The sequence below is a fragment of the Ptychodera flava genome, chromosome 9 (genome assembly GCF_041260155.1).
Source record: "Ptychodera flava strain L36383 chromosome 9, AS_Pfla_20210202, whole genome shotgun sequence".
Classification (NCBI taxonomy): Eukaryota; Metazoa; Hemichordata; class Enteropneusta; family Ptychoderidae; genus Ptychodera; species Ptychodera flava.
The window spans coordinates 43,337,082-43,362,899 of record NC_091936.1 but is presented as its reverse complement, the minus strand read 5'-3'; the positions used below and the strand labels follow the sequence as shown (position 1 = coordinate 43,362,899).

At 34.4% G+C, this 25,818-nt stretch overlaps 2 protein-coding genes across 2 annotated transcripts in view; one reads left to right on the top strand and one right to left on the bottom strand.

Annotated features, from left to right (window-relative positions):
* Positions 1 to 25,818, bottom strand: part of LOC139141127 (probable serine carboxypeptidase CPVL) — a 601,148-nt gene that overhangs the window by 48,202 nt on the left and 527,128 nt on the right. The gene's annotated exons all lie outside the window — the stretch shown is intronic.
* LOC139141105 (ankyrin repeat and protein kinase domain-containing protein 1-like) lies at positions 1,304 to 24,448 on the top strand. Its single transcript, XM_070710683.1, has 8 exons — positions 1,304 to 1,487; positions 3,492 to 3,570; positions 7,770 to 7,894; positions 9,186 to 9,244; positions 10,297 to 10,408; positions 16,518 to 16,610; positions 17,184 to 17,256; positions 20,507 to 24,448. The coding sequence occupies exons 1-8, from the start codon at positions 1,335 to 1,337 to the stop codon at positions 20,611 to 20,613; spliced, it is 801 nt and encodes a 266-aa protein (XP_070566784.1). The 5' UTR covers positions 1,304 to 1,334; the 3' UTR covers positions 20,614 to 24,448.

The following is a 25,818-nucleotide window of genomic DNA, read 5'->3' as shown; positions in this document are numbered from 1 at the left end:
AAAGTTGTGTTGTCGACTTGCTTAGAAATAAAAGCTGATATACAACCTACTCCTTCAATACAAAAAATGTACTTCGTATATTCCTAGTCCCAATATTCCAATGTTAGTACTACATTGAAAGAAAAACAGTCAAAGATGCTTTTCATAATATTTTATATTCTCCTGTCTTTATTTCCCTAGATAAGTTTTGTGTATACAGCTGTCCAGCTATCCAACCGTATAAAATGAATCTCTAAACAAATGTTAGGATTTTCAACAAAATACCCTAAAACATTTTGTGGACCTTTTTATTATCAATAGAATAGAAACATTTTTTGTGATCGCAATGTGGTTTCACATCCTGACAGAAACGGGTATTTATACATAATATACGTCAAATTCTTGCAATGCAAACTTGCTAAATTATGACAATTTTCCTTGACTCGGGAGCGGGAAAGGTTGAGTTCATAGGCTTGGGACTATGCCCGAAGTAAGCGTGAAGGATTTTAATGGAAGAGCCCCCCCCCCCCCCCCCCCCCCCCCCCCCCCCCCTTAATCTGCTGTTGCGTGAGTTTAAATTAAACTCTAGGCCTAAGGCTTAGGTATGTGAAAGCATAGACCCTAACTCAAGGGTCTATGTTGAAAGCAATGACATGGTGCGCCGCGCCGAAGAGCTCTAGCCTAAATGTATTTGATAGTGGCACATACTTTTTTCCTTGACTCTTTGCACAGTCGCTCGAGAGCTATTCAGCTCTGGGAATAATTCGCCCCATAGACGAGTATACAGAAGCGAGAAATACCCCAAGTCAGGAACGGTCGACGGTTACATGACAGATGAACTTGCTACTTTTCACGGTAAAATCGAACGTCGAAGATGACATGGTGGCACAATCCCTATACGAAATAGCCATTTCATTTCCTGACTTGGGGTATTTCTCGCTTCTGTATACTCGTCTATGGGCGAATAGTCCCAGAGCTGAATAGCTCTCGAGCGACTGTGCTCTTTGCAAAGCGTCTCTTTCTACACTTGTTTATTTAATCCGATCCATCCGCTAGAAACTTTGTGAATCCCTTTTACCGAGATTTCCTTCAAGCTGTTTATATCGGTTTCCTAGGCAACAATGGTGATCAAAGCAGTGCGCCCTCAAACATTCTTAAAATACCCTCCTAGTCTCGGCTAGTGGTAATAGTTCATTCTTTTACTCGAAGATATTATGAATATTGAGAAACAGTGACGATGAATACGACCGGGCGGCAAGTGTCAAATTTTATCTCTCAAACTGTCAAAGTTATTCTTGAAAGTCGAGAAATACAGGTCAAAGGTTACGAAAATCGAAAACGAGGCTCACAGGGAAATGTCGAAGATGGCAGACGTACTAGAAGGCTCGTCGTCTTCGGCACGGGTGCCAAAGGACGAGTCTGTGATGATTGACTTACAGAAGCAACTGAAAACAGCCAATATAAGTTTACCAGAGCTGTCCACATTAGCTCAGAAAGGAGACGAAAAGGTGAGGATTCTTTAATGCACTTGTAATCGAAAGGCTTGCACGGTCGTTGCATGTATTTACACTTAACCACAACTTGTTTCTATTCACCGGTAGTCGAAATACAAGTTGATAATGTATGATAGTGTATGCACCTTATCTAGTATAGTTTACATAATTTATTAACATTTATATGATGTGATTTCTTAATCAAGTCAAAAATCAAGTAATCATTCCCGAAAATCAACTACTAATATCGCATTTATCTTATCAATCATTAGTGATTAAAAAATTTCCTGCTTTCTTTCGAGTGTGCTCGAAATTGAATATTTAACGCTCGAAATTGAATGTACAGGTTCAAGGATGTTCGGTCCATGGTCAATTCTACACCTGTCATGGTCAACAAAAGTTGTTTATCATTAGTTTCAATCACAGTAATAGTTTCTATGGTGAATTTTAGCCCGTCAGTGTAGTTTTATGTATCGGTTTAATTCGGATAACCGGGTCATGGACCTTGTTTTGTGTTCAAGCTGTTCGGAACATGTCGTTCAACTTGACAGCAAGACGGGAAAATGTAATTTTGTTCGAGGAATAATTAACTGTGAGCAGTTCTTTGGGGTACTGGATATAAGGTTTACCTCAGCTAATAATGTGGCATTGCACCTAACCAACACACTTTTTTCAAAGCAATATTTCTTATCAAAAATGACATGAAAACCCCCCATACTTAGTCGAGAACCTCGCTTCCGAGACGAGGTTCTAGACTGCCCCATACTGTATATTTTCAAAAAGCAGAGAATCTTAAGTTTAGTATGGTAGAAATAGTTTACTTTAAGATGAAGGGGGGAACGTCAATTTTGTATTAATGATTACAAATTAAGTCAAAAACTTAATACTTCTTTTTGAAATTTAATACCTCATTTGAAATTAGAGTCTATGTAGAAAAAAATTGGTTTGCATTATCTATTTTCATTCTTGAATTGCACAGGTGTTGAAAGACTGACATAAAAAGTGATTAAAATATGATAATCAAAATTGAAATTTAAGAACTCTATTGCCCAACAAATTGTTATTTCATTTAATAGTATTTAAAGAATAAAATGTGAAAATTTCACCGAGCCTGAGTAGAGATAAATTTTTTTTAAATGTTGAAAACTGACACTAGAAACATGAAGCCAGAAGCCAGGAAATTGTGTGCTTTGCATAAGTTTGCATAAGTTTTGCCTTTCAAAATCTTCTTAGAAATAATAGTTTTAAGACATTAGGTTTCTTTCCAATCATATTACTCCACCACTGCACTATAGTGCATGATTGGTTCTGGAAAAAATTAATCTCTCTGAAATTGATGGCGAAAAAACAATACTGTTATTCAGATTTCATTAAATTTAAGAGGATTTCAGTAGTTTGGAAAATTTATCTGTTAAATGTACATCAGTTAGTTGAGAAAGTATTTTTGAATAAGCATTAAACTTTGTCTCTATACTAACGTTAGAAACTATCTGGCATATTCTAGTACTGTAAATTTTCTCTGTGAAATGTTTATCATAATTGAAATGCTCGGCAAATATATTACTTAGGAAAAATTATGCAAGCTTTTTCCAGTGTCTTGAAGTAAGAAATTTCCCATAATGCTATTGAGTTGTCAAGTTGAAAAATAAAACAAGATGTCTCACTGAATTCAGATGGTGACTGAATTCAGATGGTGTATGTACATTAGCCATGTATTGTTACTGATCTTTCTTCATTCTGGACTTTTTGAAAGACTCATCAAAAATTCTCATCACTGACTATTAAAAATCAGTAATTCATCAAAATTAGGCAAAGGAGATTTTTTTGGCATTGATTTTACAGTTACACCATAATTCCACATTTGAAAGTACTTGTGCCATTTTATTTTCAATTATTTTTATATTCAAATGAACACTGTTGAATGACTTTGATATTTGTTGACTTCCGGGCTGACTTTCAATGGTCAAGATATCATCGGCTCTAGTAATGAGCAAGTACCGTCCTGTTTGTTCCTTTCAGTTGGTGGAGAAATTTTTGTCAGAGAACATAGATATAGAAGGGGATGATGAAACTAAGAAACACAGCCAATTGTACATAGGTAAGCTAGTATTGATGTGTTTGTATGATGTGGTTTTGTATAATTGCATTATTATATTTATTAGAAGCCTTGAGGGTGTAATTTTATTTTCTATACTATACCTGCAATCTCTAAAATAGCTATTGTATATGGTCAGATTTCTCTGTAGAAATGTAAAAAAGATATCAACTTCATTTTGAGCTTTTTTCTGTGCATTTTTTACGCTCCCATATATGCATATGTATATATGCAAATGGGAGGTATTCGTATAAGGTGGAAAAATGGCGTCTGTGTGTATGTATGTAAGTATGTATGTATGTCTGTTAGTCCGTCCGAATCAAAAACTCCTAAACCGTAGCACCTACTGTCCTAGTATTTGGTGTACAGGTGCACCTAGGGGTGGAGATGTGAATTTGTTCAAATGAACATATCAGTGCCAAAAATATGCAAATGAGGGGGAAAAAAGGAAAAATCCTACAAATGGCTAAAACTCAGTAAGCATTGGTCAGATTTGGTTGAAACTTGGTATGCAGATTTTTTTAGGTATTCTAAATTATGTGTGCAAAAATTGGGATGAAATTTGCATGTTGTATTTTTAGGGTATTTTTTCCGTTTTTAGTCAAAAAATCTTGTTTTCTGAAATCGCTCGTCTGAATGCTATGAAACTTAATATTCATGTTCCTCAGAATGACTTCAGTCATGCTTGTACAAATTGTATTGATATTGTCATATTTGTAATTTTGGGGCAATTTTCCCAATTTTGATAAAAATCTTTTTAATCCAAAAACTGCTGATTTGATGGCTTTGATACATGTATTTGGTATACAGGTATCTAAGATTAATCTCAATATAATGTATTGAAGGTATGTTGAAACTGGCAATTTTTTTTTTATTTTGGGGGCAATTTTTGCCTTTTTTGGTCAAAAAATTTTTCTCCAAAAACTTCTGATCTGGTAGCTTTGATATCTAGTGTACAGGTTCTTAGGGTTTATGTTGATTAGATATATTTAAAATTAGGATGAAATCTGCAATTTTGTATTTCGGGGCAATTTTTCTCATTTTTGGTCAAAAAATTTGTTTCTCAAAATTAACCAGTCTGATTGCTTTGATATTTAGTAAACCGGTCCTTAGGGTTTTTGTTAATAAGATATATTGAAATTAAGTTGAAATCCGGAATTTTGAATTTTTGGGGCAACCTTGCGAAACTTTCAGTTTTACCACAGGTCCAGTAGGCATAATTGTGATGATTTTTTCCTATTATTGTCATAAAAAATAATTATGAATATTAATAAATATTAATATGAATGTTACAGAATATTAAAACATTTTTACACACAATATTGTCTACTTGTGTAAATGCTGTCTGGAAACTCCATTGTTGTGATAATTATGATTATTAGGGGCCTTATAAATTATGATTGTGTAGTAACTCTCGCCGTAGACTGAACCTGGGCAATGGTAACTCTCGCCGCAGACTGAACCTGGGCAATGGTGTCACTTGTATATTTTGGCATAGATTGTGAAACTATATAAGGGTTTCCAGAGGGTTGTTCACATAAGCACATTACAATGTGTAAAATATGACTTTATTAATCATAATCATAATTTATTAATAATCATAATTATCACAACAATGGAGTTTCCAGACAGCATTTACACAAAGTAGACGACATTGTGTGTAAAAAAGTTTAAATATTCTGTAACATTCATATTAATAATTTATTAATATTCATAATTATTTTTTATGATAATAATAGGAAAAAATCATCACAAATTATGCCTACTGGACCTGTGGTTTTACTGGGATATCTTTCATTTTGTATTTTTAAGATTTTTTTTGGGTAATTTTATACCTACTGGAACTAAGAGTATATAATGTGGTGATTTAGTAAGCATTTGATATGGTAAACTGTATTTGGTGTTGAAATGCGGCAAAAAAATCCTGGCAGATTTTGAAAAAATTCCTAACAAATGCCAATAAAAAAAATTCAGCCAGAGAAGGTTTGACAAAAAGAAAAAGAGAGAGAGTGGGGAAAACAGAATGTACAATGAATCGGATAAAAAAGATAATGTACAGGTCTCATCGATCTTCCAGACACCATCCCTTATCAATGGTCCACCCTGATGTATTTTTGTGCACAATTAACCATGCAGTGTATTTTAGTTTAAGATGTCAAGTTAGGTAAGGATTTGAAAGGAATAGTCAAGTTCACCACAGTTTAACTTTATCTCTTGTGTCATCGTCCTTGTGTAATTGGTTAAGTTTGTAAGTTGTTCCAGATGTGGATGTACCAGCTGTTCTGGAAGAAAACAATGTTTACTTTTTCCTGTAGGGTTTCTGAGTTGATGATTGTATGTTGAAATTTCTCCATGTATCTGGTGTATGGGCAAAGTGTAAACATTGGTTGCATGTCATGTATTTCAGTCTATGTTCAGTCTATGCAAAATTGTAAATGAAAAATCAAGAACAGTTTACTGTGTGCTTGTAAAAGATAACATATTTGTCAATACATAAACTGCCTTGCAGATTGATTGTCTTAAATATTATCACAGAAGTAGAAAAGGAAAAGAAACTAATCAAATGCTGTAACATATTCACTCTCAGTGCCTGTATAGGCCGATACTAACTATTTTATCATTACATTCAGCTGTTTGTTATATCTTTATCTATCTCCATGGGCCAAGGCACACTTGGGGTCAATGTCATCACTCTGTGCCAGTCTGTGTATGTCAATCTGTCTGTATATATGTATGTCCATGTTTCATACAATTGTTGACTTGTTTTAATAACTATATGGGAGCGAACAGTGATGTTGTCACTATTTTTAGTCCCACGGACACCAGCCGGGGGGACTTATAGGTTTGGTCATGTCCGTGCGTGCGTGCGTGCGTGCGTGCGTGCGTGCGTGCGTGCGTGCGTCCGTCCGTCCGTTCACGCAGATATCTCTGAGATGCCTGGAGCGATTTCATTCAAACTTGATAGAAGGATTACTTCATATGGCATACAGATGCACGTCAATTTGTTTTGTGATACGATCCAATATGGCCGCCAGGCGGCCATTTTATTACGATTTTTTCATGTACAGAGCCATAACTCAGGCATGTTCCAACCGATTTATTCAAAGTTGGTACAAGGACATTGACCAATGTCATACAGATGCACGTCAATTTGTTTTGTGATACGATCCAATATGGCCGCCAGGCGGCCATTTTATTACGATTTTTTTATGTACAGAGCCATTACTCAGGCATGTTTCGACGGATTTTATTCAGAGTTGGTACAAGGACATTGACCAATGTCATAGATATGCACATCAATTTGTTTTGTGATACGATCCAATATGGCCGCCAGGCGGCCATTTTATTACAATTTTTTTCATGTACAGAGCCATTACTCAGGCATGTTTTGACCGATTTTATTCAGAGTTGGTACAAGGACATTGACCAATGTCATAGATATGCACATCAATTTGTTTTGTGATACGATTCAATATGGCCGCCAGGTGGCCATTTTATTACGATTTTTTCATGTACAGAGCCATAACTCAGGCACGTTTCAACCGATTTTATTCAAAGTTGGTACAAGCTTATTGACAAATGTCATAGCTGTGCACGGCAATTTGTTTTGTGATACGATCCAATATGGCCGCTGTGCGGCCATTTTATTACGATTTTTCATGTACAGAGCCATAACTCAGGCATATCTCAACCGATTTTATTCAAAGTTGGTACAAGGACATTGACCTATGTCATACATATGCACGTCAATCTGTTTTGTGATACGATCCAATATGGCCGCCAGGCGGCCATTTTATTACGATTTTTTCATGTACTGTACAGAGCCATTTCTCAGGCATATCCGCATGTTTTGACCAATTTTATTCAAAGTTGGTACAAGGACATCGACCAATGTCATAGCTATGCACATCAATTTGTTTTGTGATGCGATCCAATATGGCCGCTGTGCGACCATTTTGTTACGATTTTTTTCATGTCCTGAACCATAACTCAGACATGTATCAAGCGAATTCATTCAAAAGTATTTTTATCACAGACCTAATGAAGAGGACTCTATCCTCTTTGAGGACCTGTAATCAAAGTACCGATTAACAAGTGGGGACTGTGTCATCAACGATGACTTGTTAAGTTTAAAGTTAATTGAAAAAAATTTGAACGAATGATGGAAGTTCATAACATGTTACACTTTTGTTTCATGACAGCTGCATTTTGGGGTTTTCATGATATTGTAAAGTCACTACTTGATACTGGAGTAGAAATAAATTATCAAAACAAAGGCACATTGTGGACACCATTACATGCAGCGACGTTCCAGGAAAATGGAAAGGTCAGTTGAACTACTGGTATCTTTGTTTTGTTAACATTAATTATGATACTTTAGAGATGGTTGCAGTGGGCCCAAACTGAGCATTATACCAGCTTCTTGTTCTTTCAATATGTTAAATAAATATTCCATACTCTCATAGGTAGCTAAAATAATTTGAGAGCACTTCTTCATTTTTAGCTCACATTTGGTATATGTATATATACCAAAGAGAGGTTATCTTATAAGTTGAATCAATTTTGCTTTGTGAATGTCAAATTTGTGAAATAGCAAAGACAGACATTAATCATCCAAAGCCAAATGTCAATTGTTTCGCAGTCACTTGAGATGGACTGTCACTTTTTAGAACTTCATTGCCATGCAAAGTTATCAGTGAATCACTTTAAGCAGCAGCTAGGTTGCCATGGCAATTAGATCTTTTCAAAGAGTGTTGCTGGAGGAGGACCCATCAATCAGTGGCCGAATTAGAAGCCATTCACTTCATTCCAGAGTATTTTCAATTTCTAGTATATTGTTGGAGAAGCCAGTCAGGCAACTTTGTAAATGTTAAAGTGTCAGCAGTTGATGAATTACCACAAGCAATTCTCATCAATTGATAGTAAACTCTGCATCTGCCTCCCATGGCTTTCAGAAAAGCTGATCACAAATATCAAATTTTTGTTCCTGAAATAATTCTTATCGAGATGTCTTTTATGGTATCTTCATAGCTCTCACAAAATTCTCCACACATACATGACCAAAAGAGCTAGCTCGTTAAGAAAATAATTGCAGCAGCACTTGTGCCGTAATTTCAGAATGTGGTTGAAAGAGATTGGCAAGAACGTTATTGAGACAGCGTAAACAGATTAATTTTTTCAGAACAAACAGGTGAAGAGAAAACCTGGCTCACAAAAACATTTCAACATGATGTAATTTCAGGTTATATTTGTAGAAAAGAAGTAAACTTTAAGCTCATTTGAATAAAATAATATGTGACTGTTGTCATGACTACATGATAGTAAACTTTATTATTGATTCAAAATGGAGAGTGAAGCAGATAGTTTAAGGCAGGAAGAACTATCAGAACAAACAAAATGTTGCCTTCTAGGGACTTAGATGAAGAAATCACTGAAATGCAGTGCCTAGAATTCACCAAACTCAAACCATAGTGAAGAAATTTAGTTTGAATCAGTTATTTGTTAGTGAGCCACATTTATTGAATTTCATTTGTAATATTTTAAATGAGATTACCAACAAATCATAGAAAGCCTGCCTGTGCGCTGGGTAATCCTAGACTTGCCTTGGTCTTCTTCAGGTTGTTATGTTGCTGCTAGAGCGTGGAGCCCAGCCGGAGTTACAAGACTCTGAAGGACGGTGAGTTCTAGGAAACACAATCTGACTTCAATCTATCATTACTAAGACAACTCCACAGGATATCATTATCCTTAAAAGCTAGTTGACCTTTACACGTTCCACTCAAGATCTCTGATTTCTTATCTACAGTGGATTTATCATGTGTGCTAGAACTTCAATTTTGATATTAGTTGTGTTTAAGAATAGGATTCTACTTTTTTGTGACTGATACTTTTGATGTTTATTTTTTTTGCCAAAAGCAACGAATCCAAGGCATTCTATTTGACTCTTGTCATGATATGTGGCATTTAGATCAAGATATGGCATTTAGATCAAGTGAAAATATTACAGGAGATTGACAATAATTATTAATTTTGTGAGACACACCATGTCCATATATTCTCACAGAAAGCTGACGCAGGGAAAGAAAGTTAAGTGGTGGACCCCTCTACTAAAAAAAATTAAGAGCAAAAATGTACTGACAACTGTGTATTCAAATATGTACAAGTGAATTTTCCTTATATGACTCAAAGTATTGAAAAAATGGTCCTGGCACACTGTCTGGAACAAACCCCAAACTGTCTATTTTCTGTGAGCATCTTGTTCTGTCATATTTTAAAATGAAAATTCTATTTACTAGGGTTATAAATCATTGAATTTACCTTGATGTAAATGATGTATTGTTCATTATGTCTTTTTAAATGTCAAAGCTGTCCTTTATTCCCATTAAAACCCGTACAGTCAATAGATTATTATCATTTATACAGACTTTGATGTAAATTACATTTGCATAAAGTATAGACAAGGTAAATTTTGATAAATCAAAATATCAGTAATTTTGAAATACTCAGTAATTGCCAAAACAACTTTTAGAGTAAATTATCAATGAAATTTTTATATCAATTTTAATTGATAACACAATTATTGATAAAGTTTCAACTATCATTTTATAAACTTTTCATACATTCATTCATTAATTGGATTTCTTCTCAATAATAATCAGTATTTCTATTTATATCTTGTCAGTGTTTATAATCAGAATATTCCTTCTTGCCCTACTTAATGATCTTCAGGTCGCCAAAAGATTTTGCCTCAGCATCAGAGAAAATCTGGGCACACTTTGCAATGTTAGGGTGTCCAAGATCCAGCAAACAAGAACTTATAAACAAAGGAATTATTAAAAAGGTCAGTACTTTTATTACTTTCAAGCACTGTATTTACATACATGTTTGTTTTTTATCCCAAGAATATTAAAGTTAGCACAAGCAATGTAACTCATTCAAACTGAGGAACTGTTATATTTCAGACATAAAGTACAGCTTAATTAAGTTGACTCAACCTTAGTGAACACATTGGGTAATAAATTTGTTTCTCATCTGTGCATGCAATGATCAAGAGTAGCCAGAACAAGCCTTCTTTAGTTTAGGCAAGTTCAAAAAATAGAAAAGAAAATTAACAGTCATATTGTCTGTACAATGACATATACATTATACAGTTCTGACAAATGAATTTCATGTTCATATCTTACAGTGTGTCAAACATACCGCTGTTTGAAAATACACCTATTCTGTTGTCTTTCATGTTGGTAATTAGATCTTGTGAACTCAAACAGAAAACAAAAAAATAAATATATGAAACCATGTTGCCACATTATTTTTGTGACATACCTTAATAAAAACCTACAATTTTGTATTGTGATTTGAAACAAAAATATACAAGTGTTGTTGTAGAGATGCGGTGAGAGGAGATGTCCATTATATTTGCCTTCAGCATGCTAACACTTTTTAGGTTGTCCTAATGTGACTTGCATCTTCCTGGATGCATGGATATTGAAAAAGTATCGCTAAATTGCTTGTTTCAGACTGTGAACATATAAGCTGATTTTTTTTGGTTCTATTTTAATCATTAGTGTCTACTGTGTTGAAGTGTGCTTGGTAAAATATGCTCATGGGGAATCAATTAAAGTAGCTAAAATGAACTCTGACTTTCACGAGAGTGCTTTGCCATTAGCTGCTATATTTTAAAGAGAAAAATTATTGAAGACACACTTTTATTATTTTTAATGTAATTTACATATCAGCAAAGACATAATACCTTTTCATGTTGGATCTCTGTAATATCTTGTAGGTCACTTTTGCAAAATTTATAATGGAAGTGAAAACATAGTGATGGATGGTTGTAAATCTTTAGAGACGGTGACTATGGCTATTTTTTGCCATTCCATTTTAGTTGCCATGGTGATGACCCACGACTGGGTCGTTAAGCTTGTCAGTTTTGTATGTGCAAAAGCTTGGATTATCAATGTAGTGAAAGAAAATGGCATAGAATTGTGAGAGAGATGTCTTCTTTTATAGAAATCTGGAAAAGAACCCAGCTGTATGTTCAGCATAGCCTTGCAGATATCTCGTTCTGACTATACACTCTATTGTGATATGTACATGTACAAGGTAAAAAACATACATGTGTACAACTACAAGGCAAACAACATAAACCAATAATAGTCACTGATTTGATGTTTCAGAAACAAATCTACAGCTAATGTAAATGCAAATTTAATGTAGCTAAATGGAAGGGCCAGAAACTGCAACTTTTAATGAATTTTTCACTAATTTTGTTTTGGATATCAACGGCAAATTCTTGTTCTACTCCCCAAAGCATGTTTAAACACCAACTACTCATCTTGTCATCACAGCCTGTATGTGAAGTGCACTGTTATTGTTGACATTTGAATTACAGTCCAGACTTTAATATACTTGTCAACAACAACAATGCAGTCTGTACATAGACAGTCTGAACTGACAAGCCAAATACAATGTATCTCAACAAGCTTTGGAGAATAGAACAGAAATTCATCGTCGACATGCAAAACAAAAATAGTCACAAAATCACCAAAAGTCAGTTACTGGTTTTCAAGAATTAGCATTGACATATTCACATCATTTCAGGAAAAAAGTCTGTTGAATATCTGAGAATCCCTGTCAAAATCTGTTCCTTCAGTAAAAACGTATTTGTTGACGTATTGTGCATAAAATGGTTTGAATTTCATGTTTGATGATATTTTAAATTTTTTATGTTTGATCTATGGTCTATGGAGAAAAACAAAGACAATTCTAGATTAATATACAAATGAGTTTTTGTCAAAAAGTTCTCGTGTGTGTGTGCTCTTTTATTCATATAGGAGCTAATTAGTTCCATACCATCAGTAAATAGGTTAAACCCAGAATTCAAATGGCCCATGGTATAAACAACACAGTGAGCACAAACACATACAGAAATACATGTATTTCCATATGCGTTTGTACACATGGGTTTGTTTGTACTACCATTACTAGATCTATTTGGTGTCTTGAGTCTGTAGAACATATCGTATCCTTTTTGTTTTGGAGTAAAACTATTAAATATTTTTTGTAACCAGTGCTACCAGAGACAATAACCCAGTCTGCTAGATCTCAATTTACAATGCCTGAATTAGCGACAGCTTTTGTGTTTGTCTGTGAATATTTAATCTGCCGCAATCTACACCACCTGACACAGGCTTTTCTACGTTGTTATGGTATGTTGTTATCTACATTTTGCATTGTAGCAGTTTGAAAACAACTTTCCATCTCCAGTTTTCAAACTGACCTTAAATTAATATAGAATTGACATTTTCAAAGTCAGTGTGCTCTGCAATTTTAAATACTTAATTGTTTTCGTCATATTGATCTCATCATTTTAATCAATTAATCAAATATATTAAATTCTTTATAGAATAGTAATCTAATATGCATATCTGCTACCTGACTTTGATTCCTTGGTATTATTTGTTTTCTTTCTACCCTAAATTCTGAAAGAGATTTTTATATCTTCAAAATATTATAATTTCACAATGTGTTAAAATCAGATTCATTTCATCAATGCATTGAAGATTTCAGGCATTAATTTACAATATATATCCCAGAATTTGAACATATTTGTACAAAAGTCCCCTTTCAGTAATCGTGTAATTTTATGTAAACATTTCAGTTAAATGTTCAATCACCCATACTACATTTCAGACTTTGAAGTAAATTTGTCACCCAGTACTTCCAAAGTAAGCCCTACCAAGAATTATGTTCATAGTAATATGTCATCTATGCACAATAATTTCCATTAAAATATCTGCACACTGTGAAAAAATTGTACAGTAATGTGTGATTTAAAAGTGCAGGTACCATTATCTATTCCATATGAGATATTGAAATATCGATATCATTCTTCACAAGTGAAAATCTAGTGGTTGTGTGGATTAAAAAAATTACAGTGTGCATTGTTTTGAATGCTTTTTAATATGTAATCACCATGGATTGAGTGAAAACACTGATTGTGATCAAACATCAAATTCTGACTTGATGCCTGTTCATCATCAGACACCGGTACATTGATCCATTGTTTATTTATTTATCAATGGATGGACCTTACAAGCTAAATAGAGTGAAAGACTTCCAATCAGAGTCCTCAATATGATTAGATTATATTGATATTGACTATTTACAATGTGTTTAATAGTCCTTAGTTTCTTAATGAAGGTGCTATTAATGCAGTATGTTTCTCAAAACTGAAACATTTAAACTTTTTCTCAAATTTTCCTCAAGAAAACTTTATGGTGTTCTCTTTTGAAATAAAGAATAAACATCAGGGGTCAAGTGCAAATATTTGCTACCAGGAATAAATGACGATTTCACTGTCTGTTTTTTTTTTTTGAAAATAAAATTTGATAGTTAGCCACAGAGTAAACATACAGAGAAACGTATCATTTGAAACTTACCAAAATTTGAAATTCAAAATGGCTGCTGTCTGTATGTTTACTCTGTTGCTAATAATTAACTTTTTTTCATTTTCAAAACAAGACAAGACAATGAAATCTTTATTTACTTCTCAATCTTCAAAATGAGTTCAGATAAGAGGCAGACTAATATGTAATGTAAAATTTTTGAGAGTCATACTGACCCTGAGATAAATAAAAGTGTGCGTTTCGTTTTTAGATCAAACTAATTATAAAGTGGCACTCCCACTTTGTAACATTTTTAAAACACATTTTTTTAATGCCAACGGTCGATATTTGACATGGCGACTATGCGCGGATCGAGAGATATCAATAAAACATGTCCTCAAAAAAGTAAAAGTTTGAATTCCGGTGGCCCACCTAAATTCAGCTTCCGAACATCGAACGTTCGGCACTAGGGCCGTTGTCAACAAGCTATGGAGTACGAGTCTACGCTGACACTGCTGTACGCCACAGTACCACTCGCATCGGTGATCGGTCATGTCCCATGGGAGAAAGTGAGTCCTACTGACTTGGCGAAAAAATGAAAAACAAAGATTGCTGATTCCACCAGAATTCACATAGGTGACTAGCACGTTACGTGTGGTTGATACATAGCAACCGCTGCATCTTATGCATAGACGCATATCACGCGGCGGCCTATATGTATCGAACCACACATAACTTTGTGGCAGACGACAAAATGTAGTCATCAGAGGCGGCTAATATTTTACACGTAAAAACTGATATCTATGTGATATTGGTTAAAAATATAATACAACTGATTGAGAATAATGAAAACGACAAAAACTAAGGAGAAGTTTTAAAAAAAACTTACCTGAGGTAAAGGCATAATGCTGTATATAAAGTTTTCGCAGTTAGGCTGTAAATTAATTGTGTTGTTTGAACTTATTATGGACTCCCTAGAATATCGTCAATCAGCACAACAATAAACCTTCGGGGGATTGCGGGTCATAATCAGAACGACGTAAAACTTCAGGATGTGAAAAATACGCTCGGGAATGACATGTTTTATCTATATCTCGCAATCCGCGCGCAGTCACCACGTCAAATATCGACCATTGGCATTAAAAAAATAATAATAATAGATAAAATTAGTACATCTAAAGAATAATGGATGTAATAAAGTAATTGCTTACAGTTGATAACTTCTACCAAAGGAAGATGACTAGTGGAAAGATTTCCAAATGAAAATCATCACCACAAGTTGATAGCCATTTAAAGCAGCATTTTCATACAAGTACATGTGACACAATAATAGTAGAGTGATAAATTCAAAACTGACCTCAGAGTAGATTACAGTGCAGGTAGAAATAGCCTTAATGTGGCTCATCAATACTTCAGAAAATTAAACAGCTCAGAGTTGAATGTAACAAAGAACATCTTTCCTCCTTTCATCAGGAGCCTGCAAAATATGGTTATCTTTGTAAGTCTATGATGTGCCTCAGTGTGTAGTCAGATGTCAATAGCATGTCACATTCATAGATAAGAGTGTGAATCGTCAGCTGAGTGGCAACAATATATTGTGTGTTACGGCTATGACAAGTGCTGCTTTAGACCGGGACACACATTTTCAAGGCACAGTCACTCAGGAAATTCTTATATGTCCAAGCAACATATGTTACCATGCTCCTAAAAGACACTAGATTTTCTCAAAATAACATCAAAGTGAACACAATATTGACTAGAAGAATGTCTGATAAAATTTTCATGATAATATTAGATGCTGCCAATGTGAAAAAGAGGAAATTCTGCCAGAACGCATTTTGTTGCAGTTTGGTCAAGTTAAGATATAAACCAACACAATGTGACAGCCAATTTTGATTTCCTTTTTGTTTGTTTTTTTGTTCCAGGAGTATCTTTAAAGTAGATTAATTATGTTCAAATTTCCAAGTTTAAAATAAATTTATGGGGATAATGATGAATTAGGCTAGTGTTATTGAATTCTCTGTTGTGTGTTCCCACAAGTATAGAATTTTTTGGTTTTTATTAAGAAGAACTCAAATTTTATTTTAATGATACTTTACAAAGTAGCTTTTCTGCCTACAAATCTTTGTTTACAAATTTTGTTTTCATAAAAATACCTGCATGCTAACAAAATGTCACATTGTACAAGTAGGGAGCTAAAAAAGAAATTTGTGCTTTTATTCTTGAATTGGCAGTCATAATTACAAATAAATATAAAATGGCTTGTGTAAAATTTTCTCTGTGTGTTTTTGAACTGCTCACTGCCTTACCTTTTTTAGTGCACACAAACAAAGAATTTAATAGTCTGGCCTCACCGTGAGTTGATAAATTTAGAGCTGAGCATTACAATATTTTGATTTTGGAAGAGACATGAAAGTAATCCATTGAAAATAAAATCATAATTAAAGATACTAGATAGTTCACGTAAGTTCCAGTTTGAAATTTGTAGTTTGGAGATTTCTATGCTGATACTAGTAATAGCAATGACATTGAATATTTTTTTGTATTGATTTAATAATTTAGATTGACAGGCCGCCTTCATCAAGTAATATCAACTCAGCAAGTACACCACCAGTCAGTGCAATCTCAAGACCAGCTGGATCTGGTATCAGAATGGTCAGTTTCAAAAATAACTTCTACATAGTCTCAGTCTCTCTCTCTCTCTCTCTCTCTCTCTCTCTCTCTCTCTCTCTCTCTCTGTATCTCTCTCTCTCCCTCTCTCTCTCTCTCTCTCTCTCTCTCTCAAAAGTTTTGTCTTCACAAGAACTGAGATAAGTAAGAGGTCTTCTCATCCGTATCAAAGCCAAACCAAAACCAAAGCCAAACCTAAGCCAAAGCCATTGTCTAGTCAGATGGTCTGACAAAAAGACTAATGTGTGTTTCATGAAACCCAACCTATGCACTTGCCAAATTTTTGTGTACTTTTTAGTCAGGTGAGCTGAAATAGTCAAAGAAATTCTTCACTGTTATTCCCATGTTTTAGAGTCATCATAAAGGAAATACAAATACTTTTCATTTTTGAGAAATAATATTTGCTTTGTAGTTGCAAGACAAGAAGTAGATTTTTTAAGAAGTCTGATTGCCCACAGGCATACCTATCATTTGAGTCTGTGTAAATATGAATTCTTTAATATACAGCCGCAGTATTATTTGCTCTTTATTTTGTTATGGTTGCTTTTATCTTGACAGGCCGCATATTCCAGACCAGATTCTGCCTATGCAATACGACCTGATCCATTTCAAAGGAACAAATCTAATAATTGTAAGTGCAACGATTGTGTTTTACAGCAATAGATGTCTAACAATTTGCACAATGTTTTACAGCAATAGACTGCTAACAATGTGAGGACATTTTACATAGGATAAAACTGAATTTGTGAGAGTTACGTGTAAACTCCCACTCTAACATTTTACAACGTTGAAATTTTGACAACAGATTTGTCCCAAAATTATTTTCAATCACTGAATCAGGCAATATTCTGTTGAGATCACCATTCCACCGATATTCTTTTTAAATTTCCAATTATCCGCTATTCTGTTGAAATCAGTCTCTGTTCATTTTGCCTTGACAACATTATCAAACAATCCAATTAGAATACATTACTGATAATCATTAATATACTGTCATGTCTACCGCTTGAATCAAGCATCCTTGTGCTTCATACAGTGTCTGGCATTCATCTGATTTTATAGTATTTACCAAAATATTACCAAATATGGAGCCTTGGAAATTTTCTACACATGTATATCAACACAGACTGAACATCCCAAAGGGGCTTATTTGGCTGAGATATGTTGGTTTTTGGCTCACATTTGGTTATACCAATGTGAGTTTATCATATAAGCTGAAGTTGGTGGCATCTGTATGTATGTGTGTGTGTATGTATGTATGTATGTATGTATGTATGTATGTATGTATGTACATACAGTATGTCCGTCAACTTCAAAAACTCACGAAACGCTGCTCTTTTTAGCGCGGTATTTGGTCTGTAGATGCATCGTGGGCTGTAGATGGGATTTTTTCAAATGAAGGTTGCAATGCTAAAATTATGCAAATGAGCTTTAAAAATGTGAAAATGGTCAAAAATCAATTACTCAAGAACCACTGGTTTGATTGCTTTGAAAATTAGTATGCAAGTACCTTAGGTAGACTTTATACAGTTTTATGTATATTGTGAAGATATCCTGAATTTTGTATTTTTGTTGAATTTTTTGGTTATTTTCCTCATTTTAAGTAAAAATTCTTCTTCTCTGAAACCGCCAGCCCAGTTTCTCTCAAATTTGGGTTGGATGTTTGCGAGGGTGTTACCCTTCTAATTCGTTGAAATTACGACAAAATTGGAAAAATTACTGTTTTGGGGCATTTTTTGTCATTTATTTTTTTTTTTTATGGTCAAAATTGGTAAAAACTATTTTCTTTTTAAAGCCCCTGGACAGACAACTTTTATATTTGGTGTACAGATGTCCAGGGATGATTATAGTTAGATATGTGGAAGTTGTCCTGAAATATACAAATTTGTATTTTTAAGACAATTTTGTCATTTTTGGTCAAGAAAACTTGTTCTCAAAATTACTTGTCTCATAGCTTTGTAATTTGGTACAAAAGTCCGAGGGATGTTATTAGATAAATTTCCTGCTCAAAGTGTTGGGAAGCCCCAAATTTTTATATTTTAGGTAATTTTCTCAGTTTGTGACCTTATATGACCTACACCAACCCAGGATATGTTGTGAGACAGTTTCGAAGGCTGTGAACATAATTTTGTCATATTGGGTATCAATTTGTAGTAAAAGTTGATCCAGAAAACAAATGTTAGGTAAATTTTTTCATTGCGGATCAATTTTTGCAACATTTCCATGTAAGACACACAAGAACTGATGAGAAATTTGGATCCAGGATAATTCCAGATGTCGTAATCACCCCCTACAGTGGAAGGCATTTCACTATCTGTAACTAATTTAAGTGCTGTTTACATTCAAATGATAGCACTCATAGCATTAATTAAAAAATCCCCAAGGTTGTAAATACATTTCCTGCCATCTGGCCTTATGTAAACATGATCAAAAAAGGGATGGAACATGTGATTTTCAGGAGGGGGTAGGGTCTAGAAGATTGATGAGGTAGCATTACTTTGTACATTACTTTCCCACTATTTATTTTTTCCCCACTCTTCCGACCTTTTCTTTTTGTCAAGCCTTCTCTGGCAAATTTTTTTGTTGACATTTGCTTATGTATGTAGGATCTGCTTGTCCTATTGCTATAGAAGTTGATATGCATGTTCCTAAAGATGACCTCCAGTACCTAAGTTGCAGACCTTATTTGCTTTTGTCATTCTTGTTTTTCTGGTTTAAATATTTCTTGAATGGACCAATTTCAACTGAATGTGAGCACACTGTCCTTGACAGTATTTTTATTGATTCATGTTCAGATTAATTTTTCATCTGTTTGTTGTTTCATTGCCTGAAGAAATGATGTACCTCAGCAAATAATGTTTTGCTGTACTCTCTGTCACAGTCACCTGGTAAATAAACCAATAAATGGAAGGCAAGGGCATAAATTAGCATATTTTGGGATATCAGCATATTTATGATAAATATGCCAATTTCTCGATTGATGTCATATATCTGCTCTCAAATACCCAAGCATACCATTTATAGCCTTGTTACAATACAACAAAACATAATGAAATATAAATTCAGGTATGTTTAAATGTGATGAATGGGAAGGCTATACAGATTGCAAGTTCAAGGTCCTCGTGCCATATAGAATGCAAGTTCAAGGTCCTTACTTTCTAGAAATGTATCAGTAGGAGCCATGCATGCTCATGCAAACACTCTCACCATTTACTAATGACAACAATGCCAGGTGTTTTGTATCAATTAGTGACTGAACTCTTCATTGGCAGGCTCTTAAACCTGGTCAAATGTAAATAGATCAAATTTAAAAAGGGGCTTACAGATACTACGCAGACAACCAATCAAATACTTAAGGATGTACGATCGGTAAAATTAAAAGTAATGTCATTTCTCTAAATTGTCGATTTTTGGTTTCTCCTTTGTAAGTATTATCAAAATGTGTGATAAAAATATTAGGGTCACCGCACTTGTTTGTGAGATAAATGACCATGAATTTTGCCATTTGTGAGAAAAAATGCTGAGTCAGCATTTTTTCACCAATGCATTTTCTATGGACGAAATAATTCAATGCTGTTTATCTCAAAATTTAGCGCGGGTGACCATATAATTTTATTTGATCAGTATTATTTATTTCTCAAGACTGAGCTTTGTGCAAATTTTCATGAAAATGACATTATAAGAAATTGATTTTCCAGCAAATTTCAATGTAATCCTATGGGAAGTGACAAGTTCCACACGCGCGTACCGCTCGTACATCCTTAAGACAATCAGAAGGCTTGATTCAGACAAGGCATAATATAATGTGTTGATAAATGTAGCACAGCAGTAGTTTCCATGACAGACTCAGAATCAAATGTACATTTTTTTCTGTTCTTCAGCGTCACAAATGGCAGCACTTCTAGGTGGTGATGTACTAGCAGAGGAAGACATCAAACCCAAGGGGCAGTCTCCAAATCAGCCAAATTTCTCAATATGGAGATCCTAAACTTACACTAACATCAGGAACCATACACAGAAACGATTGTCTCAGTCTGTCTTGCCAGTCTACCTTTACTGTTGTTTATTGATCTAAAATAGCCCTAGTAGATAGAGTTATAGGACTCTTGTCTTGATGTTGAGGTTGGTATAAGGGTTGGTTGGGGAAAGTAAGGCTGTAGTGGAGCATGATTAAGATATGCACTTCAAAATTGAAAGATGTAAACTTTTGCTCAAACTTTCCACAAGGAAACTTAAAATCATTCCCATTCAAAATCAAGGAAAAAAACGGGGTTCAAAATTTGGTACCAGAGCAACAAATCACCCAATATTCACTGACTCTTGAAATTCAAAATGGCTGCCATCCCAGTGTTAATACCATTACTAGGGGGGAAAATAAAATTTTTGATTTTCACAAAAAATAAGCTGGTGAAAACTTTGATTACTCCATGAGCTTCAAAATGAACCCCCACAAGTGGTAGACCAAAAAGGTATTGTCAAAATTTGCGAGTCGAGTCCAACTATCTATCCCCGAAGTGCATTCTGGATACTTTGAATTGGGTGTGTGAATCTAAACATTTGTAGACACTCAGACAAGGACTGTGCTGGCTAGGAGTGACAGCAACCACGTCTGTAGGCAATTAAATATCGATTACCTGAACTTCATGAGTATTGCCATTTTTTATTCAGATTGATTGTGTGTATAATTTTAACAATACAAATACATTTTAAAGTGACACTAATGGGACATATGCAGTCAAAGGTTCCTAAAATTTGTTTATGCACAAACTGACTTGCTATTGCCCTTTATCCAGCAAACCAGTAAATAGTAAGTGTAAGTGTGGCATTCCTGCAGAACACTGGGCCCAAGCTTCATTATAAAAACAGTTGGGTTTTCCTAGGGAGCTTGCCATACCTTATGAAGTAACTGGACCTTTTAGGAATGTGTAGATTCTTAAAATTGTTCAGTGTTGGCCCACTGTTCTCCAGTCTTGCTGTAAGTACTTTTCTATGAAAAGGTATATGTACAGTTACCAGAGTATAAGCTACAACTTTGGTTTTTACGTAGGTATATACCTTGATTGTGATCTCATTGACTGCAAACTGAAATGAATTTTTTCACTCTCTTTATGAAATATATTTTGTTTTTGTTTTTCACTCCATTGACGTCCAGAAACTTCATACTTCATTTCCATGGACTGACATTACTGTGTTGAATAGCCCACAGTGTTCAATCACTGTGTCTGGTACAAGAGTATTCATTACATTATGCAATATCAGTAATTTGTGAAAGTAATTATCTTCTGTTCTTATACTAGCTCAGTCTTTGTTTATAATCTGAATTGTTTCCATACCAACCTCCTTACAGATATAGAACTAGAAATCTTAGAAGTGATAGTCCATGTATAAATATATCAAACATTACAAGTGAACACCTGCTACTAGGTTATGATGTAGGTTTTGTTAGAAGAAGTGAAACCATTAGATGCTTCAAAGGTTTCCCATTCATGCTTTTATTATTTCAATGCTGTCATGTTTCTTAAAATTCACAAATGTTTCCTGAGACATTTGTTGAAAAATTTCAACATAAAAACCAATGTAGGAAAAAATTTGTCACAGTTTGTTTAAAATATGAAGGTAAATGCATGTATGAGTTGAAAATAACAATGCAATGGAATGAAAGAGTTTGTGATTATTTTTCAAGTGAACACTGAGAGTGGTGATAGAACTTTGCAAAGAGTATTTTTACAGCGAAAAACGGAGTCAGCGTGGACTCTCTGTTGTGTCGCGCGACAAAATAAACGCAGCCACTGACGTTTTTTGCAGACAAAACACAGAGACAATGTAGCAAATGTCATGAAATCTTTTCTATTGAAAAGGCGTGCTAGCGTTACCAGGACTTACTTTTTTGAACGTGTTGATTTCCCCATGGATGTGTAAGACAAATATATCCATGTCTTGAACAAAATAATTGAAAAAAAATCTAAATTTCAATATTATCGATGATTTTATCTACCTCACAAACTGAACCAAGGGTTTTCCGTCTTTAGCATACGCTAAAAGAGGATAGCGTCAATGAAAAAACACACTACGGACCCGACCCAAGTACGGATAGACCCTAGGGGTAGAGGTGTCGATCAAACAGTCGACGCTGTGCTCGCTGTCGTCGGAATGTCGTCTAGACGTTTGTAATAGACGTACGGTGATGAAGGTGGCATCGAATAATATAGATAAGGTGTATAATACTGGCATTTCGATGGCAGCAATCTATATTGAGCCACTTGATGCGATGTTTGTTCGGTTGATGCTTTCCCCGTTTCGCTGAAGCTACCACCTCGATTGAAGTTTACGTAGATGCAGACGCAGGAAACGTGATACCGCGCCGTCCAAGCTCTTTCTGTACTTAATTTACCGTATTTTGGTTTTATTCTCAACTCGCCATGAAGAACATTTGTAACAATAAGAATACAAATTGAATCTTTTGTTCGATTTGTGGGATTTATTGAATAGGCGGTGTGCTTTTGATGACATTTAGTTTGGGTGTTCTGTCTGAAAAAACGTCTGTGGCTGCGTTTATTTTGTTGCCCGACACAACAGAGAGTCCACGCTGACTCCGTTTTCGCTGTATTTTTATTTTATCACAGTACCACAGAATGAAGATGTACAATGTGAGTTGGAGAACAGGTCCTTGTCTGAAATTAACATTATTATTATCCAATGTTACTCTAATTCTGTCTGCTACTGGGTATCTATCACATGAATCCCAAATTTTTCAACTGGCAAATAATTTACCCAATGATGTGTTTTAAATTAATTGAATAAAAAACAAATGTCAGTTGACTAAAATATCAGATATGAATTATATCTGTATTTTTGGCATGAATATTTTACTGTTTCAGAGAGCTTACATCAATCAGGGACAAGCACTCCGAATACAAAAACTATAAATTGTTAATTTCAAAAAAACAAGCTATTATTAAAGGATTCTTAAATAAAAATTGGTTTTATGTAAACTGGATACAGAGATTCAAAGTGCTGCCTATAATTCTAAAGTGCTGCCTATAATTCTAATCATATCTTTACAAGCACTAGGAAATACAATTTGTATTTTTTTGTTCACATCTTAGAATTTTAAAAATACTTTAAGATGTGAATTTTGTCCAACTCACTTTGATTCACGTATATGTTTTGATGTTTTATTGTGTTTGGTGTTTGTGGTTTTATTTGAATATGAAATCTGCAATTTCATAACGAAGCATAGGATATTGATGCGGATGCTGTTCTCTGCCAAATGAGACAGTATCTAAGTTTTTTTGAGCAAAATTGAGTGAAATTTGTACTTCCATATTTGAATTATCCAGGATGGGGATTTTATTTGCAGTTGACTCTGCTTCATTGTACTTGTGTCAAAGATGAAATATCTGGTATTTTAATGTCAGAGGACTACATTTCAGCTTCCTGCCATCACTTAGTAAGTCATCAGTAATTTTGACTTTTGAAAAATATTTAACCAAATTTGCGAATCACACAAATAAAATATCACAAAAAATATGAAGAAAGTTCACAGATATAAATTATTATGTGTTGTTAGCGCATTTTCAAACAAAAACTAGAACAATTTTATCACTGGTTTTCAGAAATATGAAGTCCGTCCTTGCAGACACAGTTGGTGTTTTCTTTACACTAACTGTTCTGTACAATGCAAAAAAGATATTCACCTTGTAAAAAAAATTACTTTCTAGATGTTGGAGATTTTGAATAATTACAGTGAAGATTTTGTGTACGTGCCATATATTAAAAAGATTTAGTAATAAATCGTTGCTTTTTTTAGCAGTCAGAAACTATTTCTTTTCGTCACATATTCATGGCATATCTAAACAATACATGTGTCACTGTATTTTTTCATGACACATAAAAAGCGTGATATTTGGTCTGAGATATCAATTTGCATGGTATCATCACTACCATTTGATACCACTTTGCAGTTGATATCAGTTGCCAGGTGTGTCTTTCCATTAGTTTTAAATGTCTGGATGTCTGTCGAAAGATCTTTTCATCGCTAGAATGTACTGGTTTAAAGCCAGAGTGAATAAATTCTTTGTTTTGCATTGGTTCACATAGGTTTTCAGAGTTTTTCAGGGAAAACGCAACATTTCTCGCAGATTTTTCCAATTTGTATGACATTCTATTGCACAAAACAAAGTATGACTTTTACATTGAACAAAATGCTTCCATGTAGCCGTCATATTGCAACCATAGAACAATATGGAGAAGAAAATTGTGTCCGCTAGAAGATATAGTCACAGGAGTGAGGAGAATGTGTGAGAAAACTTAAATTACGGCATGTTGATTTTTGTGTTAATTTTTGTTGGTTTTTTAACCGCTTACACATATATACCTTTCAGAATTAAAAGTGGATTTAAAACAAAGAATTTACTTACTCTGGCCTAATTGTGAATGTCAAATATATCATCATTGGTTTGTGTTCTTAAAAAGAAGGCAATGCGTTGTTTCAGAGCATGTGTTTTTTCAGAATCCTTCTTTGTGTTGAAATGATAGCAGTCACGTCAGCAAGCTAACTAATTTCTTTGCGCAAAAAATTCCTAATTATGTTATGCAGTTTACCATCCTAAGCCAATATATCACATCACAAATTCACTTGTGTAATCTTGTACCAATGAAAATTGTAGGCTGATGCTATACTCTAGGAGGAAAAATTTGAATGTTCAATTTCACAAAGATGAGCCTCATGAGCTTCAAAATGATCCCCCACTGACATGGTGAAGACCAAAAACAATTAGTATTGTAAAAGTTTGAGAGTCTGAATATCTGCCCTCTGGCACATTTGCATTCTACCTTAACCTACAAGTGGTTCCGGGCAGAGTTTGCTGAGGTTGGTTGGTAAGGTTTTCATATAGCAACAAATGATTTGCATGCTATTGCAGTCTTTTTCACAAACAGATTGAATCACTCTCCTATACTGTCTATGTTTAGAGGAGACTGTAGAGGGCGCTCACAAGCTGTGCTAGAGACTGTAGGTGGCACTAACAAGCTGTTCTGTTCAGGAAATACACATATGGTACTTGCGTACCAGAAATCTATAAATGATGACGCAGGCTCTGTAAATAAAGGTTGTGAAAAAAGAAAGAAAAAAGAAATGCAATTTAAGAAAGAAGCAAATGTTTTGTCATAAGAAATACTATACAACTACAGG

What these genes read in the sequence shown, in the direction of transcription:
- LOC139141105 (XM_070710683.1), top strand. Translation starts at nt 1,335, where the DNA reads ATGTCGAAGATGGCAGACGTACTAGAAGGCTCGTCGTCTTCGGCACGG. An exon ending in CGTTCCAGGAAAATGGAAAG is followed by an intron (nt 7,895 to 9,185) that starts GTCAGTTGAACT and finishes GGTCTTCTTCAG; the next exon opens with GTTGTTATGTTGCTGCTAGA. An exon ending in ACAAAGGAATTATTAAAAAG is followed by an intron (nt 10,409 to 16,517) that starts GTCAGTACTTTT and finishes TTAATAATTTAG; the next exon opens with ATTGACAGGCCGCCTTCATC.